The 10,807-nt window shown below is 38.5% G+C and overlaps 1 protein-coding gene across 3 annotated transcripts in view; it reads left to right on the forward strand.

Moving 5' to 3' along the window:
- The window catches only part of LOC117725092 (zinc finger protein 120-like), a 49,237-nt gene extending 39,704 nt beyond the window's left edge, over positions 1 to 9,533 (forward strand). Inside the window, exons 2-5 of one of the 3 annotated variants that reach the window (XM_076917697.1) lie at positions 6,571 to 6,697; positions 6,896 to 6,956; positions 8,101 to 8,222; positions 9,406 to 9,533. In XM_076917697.1, the coding sequence (XP_076773812.1) occupies positions 6,571 to 6,697; positions 6,896 to 6,956; positions 8,101 to 8,222; positions 9,406 to 9,407 (312 nt within the window). In that variant the 3' untranslated portion in view covers positions 9,408 to 9,533. Of the gene's footprint in view, positions 1 to 6,570; positions 6,698 to 6,895; positions 6,957 to 8,100; positions 9,374 to 9,405 lie in introns of those variants that run through there. The other 2 variants (XM_076917696.1, XM_034525063.3) reach the window with 2 other exon arrangements.
- The last annotated feature ends 1,274 nt before the right edge of the window (positions 9,534 to 10,807 follow it).

Below are 10,807 nucleotides of genomic sequence, written 5' to 3' on the forward strand. Positions count from 1 at the left end.
CGTCTCTCCAAGACACACCCATCATGGCTGTGCTAACCAGTGGGTGATTCTCCATGAGTACGAAAGCTGTTTGCCATTCCTCTCACATGGGCCTTGACAGAAGATAGCCTCAGAACTCCTGAATGTGGAATGGTGGATAGTTGTGAGCCCCATGTACATAATTGCAAGACCAGCAAGTGCTCGTAGCTGCTGAGCCATCCCTCCTGCCCTGTGTTGCCCATTTGTTATCAACATTTACATTGCTAACATTTTCATCTGTTCACTTGTAACTGTTTAAACATGTATTCCCTTTCAGTAAGATCTTACTAATATTAGAGTTTAAACCGGGGTACTTCAGGTTTCTGCAAGATGAATGCAGAACTGGGGTGAATATAGAATTCTTTGTAGGAACTTCTGTAAAGACATCTGAGTTCTTTCTATCTTGTTTGTCTGATTCTTGCAGAAGAGTTGGGGTCTTTTTTAAAAAAAATATTTATTTATTCATTTATTATTTACTTCCCAAATGCTGCCTTTCTCCCAGCCACCCCCCCCCCCAAGACCATCCCCCCACTTCCTCTCCCCTTCTCCTCTAAGAGGGTAGGGTCCCACTTGGGTATCTCCCTACCCTGGCTCATCAAATCTCCACTAGACTAGGCACATCCTTTCCCACAAAGCACCCCTGTTGGAGAAAGGAGAGCCTCTGCTTCAGTTGTTGGGGTGCTGCATGGAGACTGAGCTGCACATGTGCTATACGTGTGCCTTGTTCCAGCCTGTGTGGGTTCTTGGGTTAGTGGCTCAGTCTCTGTGAGTCCCCAGAAGTCCAGATTAGGTGACTCTGTTGGTCCTCCTGTGGAGTTCCCAGCCCCATTCAGGGCCTTCAATCCTTCCCCCAACTCTTCTATAAGGCTCTCCTACTCCCATCCAATGTTTGGCTGTGGCCGTCTGTGTCTTTCTCACTCAGCTGCTGTATGATAGAGCAGTTACCCTAGGCTCCTGTCTGCAAGCATAACAGAGTATCATTAATAAGGTCAGGGATTGGTGTTTGCCCATGGATGGGTTTCAAGTTAGATCAGTTATTGGTTGGTCATTTTTTTCAGTCTCTGCTCCATTTTTGTCCCTGCATTTCTTTTAGACAGGACATATTTGTAGATGGCTTGATGTCCTTATCCCTCTGGGGTCCTGCCTGGCTACAGGAGATGGCCTCTTCATATTTCTTGTCCCCACTGTTAGGCATTTCAGCTAAGTTCACCTCCATTGGTTCCTGGGATCCTCCCCAATCTCAGGTCTCTGGGACTTCCTAAAGATTCTCCCAACCCTCCTACTCCCTGCAGCTGCAGATTTCCCTTCATTCTCCTAGTTCTCTGGGTCTCTCTCCTGTCTATAAGCACACCTGATCCTGGCCCCCATTCCCCGCCCTCCCCATCCCACCCTCTTCCCTCCTCCTTCTGCCTCCTATGACTATTTTGTTTCCTCCTTCTAAGTGAGATTCAGGCATCCTCACTTGGGCCCTCCTTGTTTAATTTCTTTGGGTCTATGGGGTGTATCCTGAGTATCCTGTATTTTATGGCTAGTATCCACTTATCAGTGAGTACAAACCATGCATGTCCTTTTGGATCTAGGTTACCTAACTCAGGATGATATTTTCTAGTTTCATCCATTTGCGTGCAAAATTCGTGATTTCCTCATTTTTAATAGCTGAGTGGTATTCCATTTTGTAAATGAGCCACATTTTCTGTATTCATTTTTTTTGGTCAAGGGGCATCTGGGTTGTTTCCAGTTTCTGGCTATTTTGAATAAAACTGCAATGAACATAGTTGAGCAAGTGTCCCTGTGGTATGGTGGAGCATCTTTTGGGTATATATCCATGAGTGGTATGGCTGGGTCTTCAGGTAGAACTATTGCCAATTTTCAGAGAAACTACCAGATTGATTTCCAGATTGTACATTTGCACTCCCACCAGCAATGGAGGGGTGTTCCCCTTGTTCCACATCCTTGCCAACATGTGTCATCCCCTGAATTTTTTACCTTAGCCACTCTGATGGGTATAAGTGGAATCTCAGGGTTGTTTTGATTTGCCTTTCCCTGATGTCTGTGGATGGTGAATATTTCTTTAAGTGCTTCTTGGCCATTTGAGATTCCTTTGTTGAGAATTCTCTGTTTAGCTGTTTTTTAATTGAGTTAATTGGTTTGCTGGTGCTTAACTTTTTAAATTCTTTCTAGCTTTTGGATATATTTTCCGTATTTTTGACCCTCTGTCAAATATACCGTTAGTGAAGATCTAATCCCAATCTGTAGGCTGCCATTTTGTCCTATTGACAGTGTCCTTTCCCTTACAGAAACTTTCAGTTTCATGATGTCCCATGATCTTATAGCCTGAGCCACTGGTGTTTTCTTTAAGAATTTGTTTCCTGTACCAAGGCATTCAAGGCTATTTCCCACTTTCTCTTCTGTGAGATTTGGTGTATCTAGTTTTATGTTGAGGTTCTTGATCCACTTGGACTTGGGTTTTCTGCAGGGTGATAAATATGGATCTATTTGCATTCTTCTACATGCACGTGTCCAGTTAGGCCAGCACCATTTGTTGAAGATGCTCTCCCTTTTCAATTATATGGTTTGGCTTTTTTTGTTAAAAATCAAGTATCCATAGGTGTATGAGTTTATTTCTGGGTTTTCAATTCTATTCCATTGATCTTCCTGCCTGTCTCTGTATCAATACCATGCAGTTTTTTATCACTATTGCTCTATAGTACAGCTTGAGGTAAGGGATGGTGATTCCCTCTGAAGTGTTTATCTGCTATAGGGGTTTCCTGGTAGAATTTTGGGGGTCACTTATGTATACTATCATATTATCCATGAGTAGTGATGCCTTGACTTATTCCTTTTCAATTTATCCGCTTGATCTTTTGTTGTCTTATTACTCTAACTAGAACTTCAAGTACTATATTGAATAGACAGGGAGCAAATGGGCAACCTTGTCTTATCCTTGATTTTATTGGGATTGCTCCAAGTTTTTTTCCACTTAATTTGATGTTTGCTATTGGCTTTCTGTATATTGCTTGTATTATGTTTAGGTATGTGCCTTGCATCCCTGATCTCTCCAAACAAAATTAAGCTGAAATTCTCTTTCTCTCTTGAGTCTTTGTGTAGTTTAGGCATTAGAGTCATTGTGGCTTCACAGAATGAATTGAGCAATGTTTCTTCTGTTTCTATTTTGTGGAATGGTTTGAGGAGTATTGGTATTAGCTCAATTTTGGTTGGGAGAATTTTAATGACTGCTTCCATTTCCTTAGGGGTTATGGGACTGTGTATATAGTTTACCTGATCTTAATTTAACTTTGGTACATGGTATCTGTCTAAAAAATCATACATTTCATTACCATTTTCCAGTTTTGTAGGAGTACAGGCTTTTGAAGTATGACCTAATGGGTTTTTAAATTTTTTCGGTTTCTGTTGTGATGCCTCCTTTTTCATTTCTGTTTTCCTTAATTTGGATACTGTCTCTGTGGCTTTTAGTTAGTTTAGCTTAGGATTTGTCTATCTTGTTGATTTTTCTCAAAAAATTACCTCTTGATTTTGCCAATTCTTTGTATTGTTTTCTTTGTTTCTAATTGATTGTTTTCAGCCTGAGTTTGATTCTTTCCTGCTATCTATTCCTTTTAGTTTGTTTGTTTCTTTTTGTTCAGTTGTGCTTTTAAGTTGCTAGTATGAGATCGCTCCAGTTTCTTTATGAAGGGACTTAGTGATATGAATTTTTCCTCTGTTCACTGCTTTCAGCATATCCAATAAGTTTTGGTATGTTGTGCCTTCATTTTCATTTAATTCTAAAAAGTCTTTAATTTCTTTATTTATTTCTTCCCTGACCAAGTAATCATTGAGTAGAGAGTTATTCATTTTCTATGACTATGTAGGCTTTCTGTTGTTTCTGTTGTTGTTGAAGTCCAGCCTTAATCCATGGTGATCTGATAAAATGCATGGGGTTATTTTAATCTTCTTGTATCTGTTGAGGCTTCATTATATGGTCAGTTTTAGAGGGGGTTCTGTGAGGTGCTAAGAAGAAGGCATTTTTTTTTTGTTTTGTTTTGTTTTGTTTTGTTTTGTTTTGTTTTGGTTTGGTTTGGTTTGGTTTGGTTTGGTTTGGTTTGGTTTGGTTTGGTTTGGTTTTGGATGAGTGATTCTATAGATATCTGTTACCATGTGGTTCATAACACAATTCTCTGTTTAGTTTCTGTTTTGATGACCTGTCCATTGGTGAAAGTGGGGTGTTGAAGTCCTCCACTATTATTGTGTGGGGTTCAATATGTGATTTGAGCTTTACTAATGTTTCATTTTTAGCGTAGATGTTCAGAATTGAGATATCATCTTGGTGGAATTTTACTTTCATGAGTATGAAGTGTCCTTCCCCATTTCTTTTGATAACTTTGGTTGAAAGTATTTTATTAGATATTAGAATAGGTACTCCAGCTTGTTTCTTGGGTGTGTTTGCTTGAGAAAACCTTTTTCCAGTTCTTTACACTGAGGTAGTGTCTAACTTTGTTGCTGAGGTGTGTTTCTTTCATGCAGCAAAATGATGGGTCCTGTTTATGTATCCAGTCTGTTAGCCTGTATCTTTTTATTGAGAAATTGAGTACATTGATTGATGTTGAGATATTTATAACCAATGCTTGTTAGTTCCTGCTATTTTGATATTGGAGGTGGTAAGTGTGTTTGTGTGTGATTTTTTGGTTTTGCTGTGAGATTATTAATTTCTTGGGTGTACTTACCCTCCTTTTGTTACTCTTCTCCTTCTTGTATCCTCTATAGGGCTGGATTAGTAGAAAGATATTGTTTAAATTTGGTTTTGTCAGGGAATATCTTAGCTTCTCCATCTATGGAGATTGAAAATTTTGCCAGTTATAATAGCTTAGGCTGGCATCTCTGGTCTCTCAGGGTCTGCAAGACATCTGTCTAGGATCTCCTGGCTTTTAGAGTCTTTGTTGAGAAGTCAGGTATAATTCTGATAGGTCTGCCTTTATATGTTACTTGGCCTTTTCCCCTTGAAGCTTTTAATATTCTTTCTTTGCTCTGTACATTAAGTATTTTGATTACTATGTGGTTGAAGAATTTCCTTTTCTAGTCTAATCTGTTTGGTGTTCTTTAAGCTTCTCTTTAGGTTAGGCATTTCTTTAGGTTAGGGAAGTTTTCTTTTATGATTTTGTTGAAGATGTTTTCTGGCCTTTTGTACTGGGAATCTTCACCCTCTTCTATTCCTATTATTTTTAGGTTTGTTCTTTTCATAGTGTCCCAGATTTCCTAGATGTTTTGAATTAGGAACATTTTACATTTGGCATATTTTAACTGATGTATCAATTTCTTCTATGGTATCTTCTATGCATGAGATTCACTCTTCCATTTCTTGTATTCTGTTGATGATGCTTGCATCTGTCATTTCTGTACTCTTTGCTAGGCTTTTCATCTCCAAGGTTGCCTCTGTTTGCATTTTGTTTATTGCTTCTATTTTCATTTTTAGGTCCTGGACCATTTTATTCATATCCTTTGCCTGTTTGATTGTATTTTCTTGTATTTCTTTAATGGATTTATTTGTTTCCTCTTTAAGTGCTTCTACCTGTTTGATTATGTTTTCCTGTATTACTTTAAGAGAATTATTTATTTTCTTTAAAGGCCTCTACCATCTTCATGAGATGGGGTTTAAGGTCACAGTCTTGTTCTTCAGGTGTGTTAGGATTTACAGGGCTGGCTGTGGTAAGAGAGCTGGGTTCTGATGGTGCCACATTACATTAGCTTCTGTTGATTATGTTCTTGTGCTTGCCTTTAGCTGTCTGGTTTTCACTGGTGTTGGCCAGAGGGTAGGGTGTAGTGCAGTGCACCAATCCTCACTGCAGGTGTAGGTGCAGACCAGAAGGAGGAAGGAGGAGGATAGGGCAGGGCAGAGCCCATGTGGCTTGCTAGGGTTCAAGCAGGTGTGGGTCAGGGATATCCCATGTGTGTGTGTGTCAGGTCAGAGCAAACCTCTTAGGAGGCAGGTAGTATTGTGGAGTGGGGTGCAGTGCACCAACCCAAGACTCAGGTTTTTAATGTATATACTAACTGTTCTGGAATTCATTGCACAAACCATGCTGGCATCCAAGTCAATCGGATACACCTGCCTCTGCCTCCTGGGTGCTGGAATTAAAGGCATGAGTCAATACACCCAGATTACCCATTATTTTTTGTAATTAGTAATTGTTCATACAACTTTCCTGGTATGTGCTTAGTATTGTTGATCCGTTTGCTTCTCTCTCTTCTCTCTCTCTCTCTCTCTCTCTCTCTCTCTCTCTCTCTCTCTCTCTCTCTCTGTGTGTGTGTGTGTGTGTGTGTGTGTGTGTGTGGTTCTGTTAATTAGCATTTCTTTTGCAAGGCTATATCCTATTCAAAGAGAAAAGAAATGGCAGAACCTTATTTAGTTTTCTTCTTAAATGACTTAGAGCTTACATAAAACTTATGAAATAAGTGGAGGATACAGCAGAATTAAATGAACATATTGTCAATGAAGTATACATTTATTGTGTTGTCATTATCATGCTTTCTCTTGTACACATGCGTGGGATATTTTAGGATGCAATGACCTATGATGATGTGCATGTGAACTTCACTCGAGAAGAATGGGCTTTGCTGGATCCTTCACAGAAGAGTCTCTACAAAGATGTGATGCTGGAGACCTACAGGAACCTCACTGCTATAGGTAAGATAGTGGATTTTGTTTCACTCTTTAAGGGTATAACTGTTTTTTGTTATTGATGCTTTTCTGTAATTTCAGTTGAGAATGAAGAAGAACGAAGTGAATAAGTTAGACATTGTTCTAAGGTTCACTGAAGATAGTAACTTAAATTTTGCCTAATTTCCAATAATATATCATACATTTTCTGGTACTATATTTTAGGCTACAATTGGGAAGACCATACTATTGAAGAACATTGTCAAAGTTCTAGAAGACATGGAAGGTAATTTTCACGTGCAAGTTGATATGAATATGCCTCTGAAGAAATTATAATATGTTCTGGAATTTTAAAAGAAAACCAACAGCGTAAAAAAAAAAGTCCTGTTTTAAATATATGAGCAATTATTAAGTTCTCACAAAACTATGTACCTCAATGTCAAGTATCTGATTTGTGTTTGCAAAGCATTCTTTTAAGAAAGAAACAATGCCTTAACAGATATCACCATTTGTATGATAGTCCCATTAGAGCTATGCTGAGGAACTGCCCATCTGTCTAGTGTCATACCACTCAGTTTGTAAAAGGTTAATAACATTAACTAGGTGATAAATATGTGTTCAAAATCTTATAATATCTGACCATATTGAAGCTAGGGTTACTCTTATACTGGTAGTAATATTGCTGAATTTAGTGAGATGGGCAGTTTATTAGACTCAAGAATGTTGTTCTGGAGAAACCTTAATCATCATACCACATGTCTATGAGGAGCACAGTCTGAATTCTATGTGTTTACCCATTTGTTATTTTATTTGTTACTCTTTTGTAAATAGATTTATCATATGTTATAATGGATTGAAGTCATATTGAGCATAGGGATATTGAAAGAAGCAAAGTACCTCTCTCTCTCCCAGAAGAGTTAGAAGACACACAGTAGCCCCCACTTTTAGTTGACTTTCTGAATATAGTACAAGTTTATAGTTGGTTGGTATTCCAACTTCCTTGGGAATATATCCATAAATTCGCACTGCAGAAAATCCTGGTGAGTACTAAAAATGTGGAAATTCTTCGTTTGTCCTGGTCCACTTTCAAATGTAATATGACTTATGCTAAAGGAAAATTTATGAATGGAATCAGTATAGTAAAGCTCTGAGTTTTTCCTGTTTTCTTCAAATATGTGAAAGACTTTATAGAAAAAGGATGCTACAAATGTGAGACATGCAACAAATGCTCTTACCATCACAAGTATCTTCAATGACACAAAACAACCCAAAATGTAGGGCAACCATGAATGTAAATAAAGTGATAAAACATTAAGATCTGATTCCTCTTTACCATTAAACCAAATGATAAAATTCATTCCTACAGATAAAAAGATTCATCAGTGTAATGAATGTGGTAAACCTTTCACATGTGCCAATTATCTTTGCAGGCATGAAAGAAGTCATACTGGAGAGAAAATCTCTGAATATACTCCATGTTGTAAATCCTTTGCATATCAAAGTCACCCTCAAAGGAATGAAAGAATTCATACTGGAGAGAAACCTTATAAATGTAATCAATGTTGTGAAGTCTTTGCACGTTACAGTCATCTCCGAATACATAAAAGAACACATACTGGAGAGAAACCCTATGAATGCAATCAATGTGGTAAAGCATTTGTATGTCACAGTCATCTCCAAATACATAAAAGAACACATACTGGAGAGAAACCCTATGAATGTAACCAATGTGGTAAAGCCTTTGTATGTCACAATCATCTTCGAATACATAAAAGAACGCATACTGGAGAGAAGCCTTATGAATGTAACCAATGTGGTAAAGCCTTTTCATATTACAATAGTCTCCAAGTACATAACAGAACACATACTGGAGAGAAACCTTATGAATGTAACCAGTGTGCTAAAGCCTTTGTATGTTACAGTCATCTCCAAATACATAAAAGAACACATACCGGAGAGAAACCTTATAAATGTGATCAATGTGATAAAGCCTTCTCATATCATAATAGTCTCCAAATTCATAAAAGGACACATACTGGAGAGAAACCCTATGAATGTGATCAGTGTGGTAAAGCCTTTGCACGTCACAGTCATCTCCAAATTCATAAAAGAACACATACTGGAGAGAAACCCTATGAATGTAACCATTGTGGCAAAGCCTTTGCACGTCACAGTAGTTTCCAAGTACATAAAAGGACACACACTGGAGAGAAACCCTACGAATGTAACCAATGTGGTAAAGGCTTTGCACGTCAAAGTCATCTTCAAAGGCATGAAAAAATTCATACTGGAGAGAAATCTCATGAATGTATTTAATATGGTGAAGCCTTTGCACATTTTTATAGTCTTCATCCTATTCATACTAGAGAGAAAGTATTCATACTAGAGAGATTCTATGCATGTAAGCAATGTGGTAAAGCCTTTGTGTTATGGGTCTGCTTAGATCCAATACAACTCCAACACCACATCAATGCAGATGACAAGAATTTATTGTCATCAAGCCTCTACTAACCAGTAAGGATTGTAGAAGATACTCAATGGCTGAAATGCAACCCATGTTACAAAGCTTTTAATCTTGAAAACCACAAACATCTGTGCCGAGTTACAGACACATTTTTTCCACCAGTCAGCATTTAGGGATAGAGGCTTTCTTTATGTGATTGAACGATGTCAAGGGATACAGAATATAGATTTTATGATCTAACAAATCGTATCCATTTGTTCTTTGTGGGTAGGAATAGTCATTATGTTTCTGGAAGAAAAGATGAGCAGAAGATGTTCAGCTACTGGGAAGTCTCCAGCTCTCCTAGAGCCTAGGAACTTGGACATAGTTTTGTTCTATGATTAAACGGGGTCCAGTAACAAAAAAGCAGTACTTAGAACATGTTTATTTTGCTTGTTCCCAAAATTTGTATATCACAGTTTTCTACAAATACATAAAAGAACATATACTAGAAAGAAACCCTGTGAATATAAGCAGTGTGACAAAGCCTTTTCTGACCATGTCCATGCAGGGAGCAGTGAGTACTTGCTTCACTGATAGGACCCTGCTGTGGCAAAGCCCATGGAAATCCCTTCCCACTTGGCAAAGACCTGGGGTGAATTCAGTGGCTCCTATGCTTACTACCTAGATCACACGTGCTGCAAGCTCTCCTTGCTTTTGCTATGCTGTTAATACTCATAGTGGTGTTTACTTTCACCTTGTTGATCATGGGCAAGGCTGGGATCATGTAGGCTGAAGGCTCAGTGAGTGGTTCTGTGTTTTTCTCAATACTCTTTCAAGGAGTAAAACCCTCCTCTCCTCTCCTCTCTTTGCCTCCGTTGATCCTCCAGGAGCAACCATTAATCCTGAGTATTTCCGGACATGTCATCATGTCCCTAGAGAAACAGCTACAGTCATACTGAATAATCCAGTGGCAGTTGTAGAGAGCAGTGGGTCCTGCTTGCTTATCTGTTCTGAGGAAGCTGTGTCTGATAAACACAGACTTAAAATGAGGAAGCTATGTCTGATCAACAGAGTCTTAAAAATAGTTCTTAGAAAGATGGTATCACATTGATAGGTGCTATCAGGAAAGTTTGCTTGGTATGGTGATCCTGTCTCTATGTGCAATTACAAAAGTATTATGACAGAGGGGTTCAATTTGATGAATGGACTTATACTAATCTGTCTCACCTTGCATAACCAGCTGGGTATGGGCTCATGTCCATAGGATATTCCTGTCCATCCATTTATCTTTGACTTGCTGAAATTGTGCAAAATACGGTTATAGGGAGCAACTGACCTGGCAGGAGATGATAAAGAGGAAGTAAAACTATTGAGGGCTTTTAAAGTGATGGGGCTTTTACAATGTTCATGTTATGATTTCATTAAGTACAATAACCAATGATATCACTGCATGTGGGAGCAGGCTTGTATAAAGGAAGGTGACTTGGGCTATCCAGTGCCACTTGGTTGAAAGTCAACAGGTAGTCAGAGTCTTCACTTTTGCTGAGACCACATGTCTGTCCTCAGGTTCCAGAACCACACCAGAGATGGACTCCAGCACTTTTCACAGCACAGTTATCTACAAATATATAAAATAATACATACCGGAGAGAAAAATATATTAATGTAAACAATGTGATGAAGCCTTTGCA

The sequence above is a fragment of the Arvicanthis niloticus genome, chromosome 21 (genome assembly GCF_011762505.2).
Source record: "Arvicanthis niloticus isolate mArvNil1 chromosome 21, mArvNil1.pat.X, whole genome shotgun sequence".
Lineage (NCBI taxonomy): Eukaryota > Metazoa > Chordata > Mammalia > Rodentia > Muridae > Arvicanthis > Arvicanthis niloticus.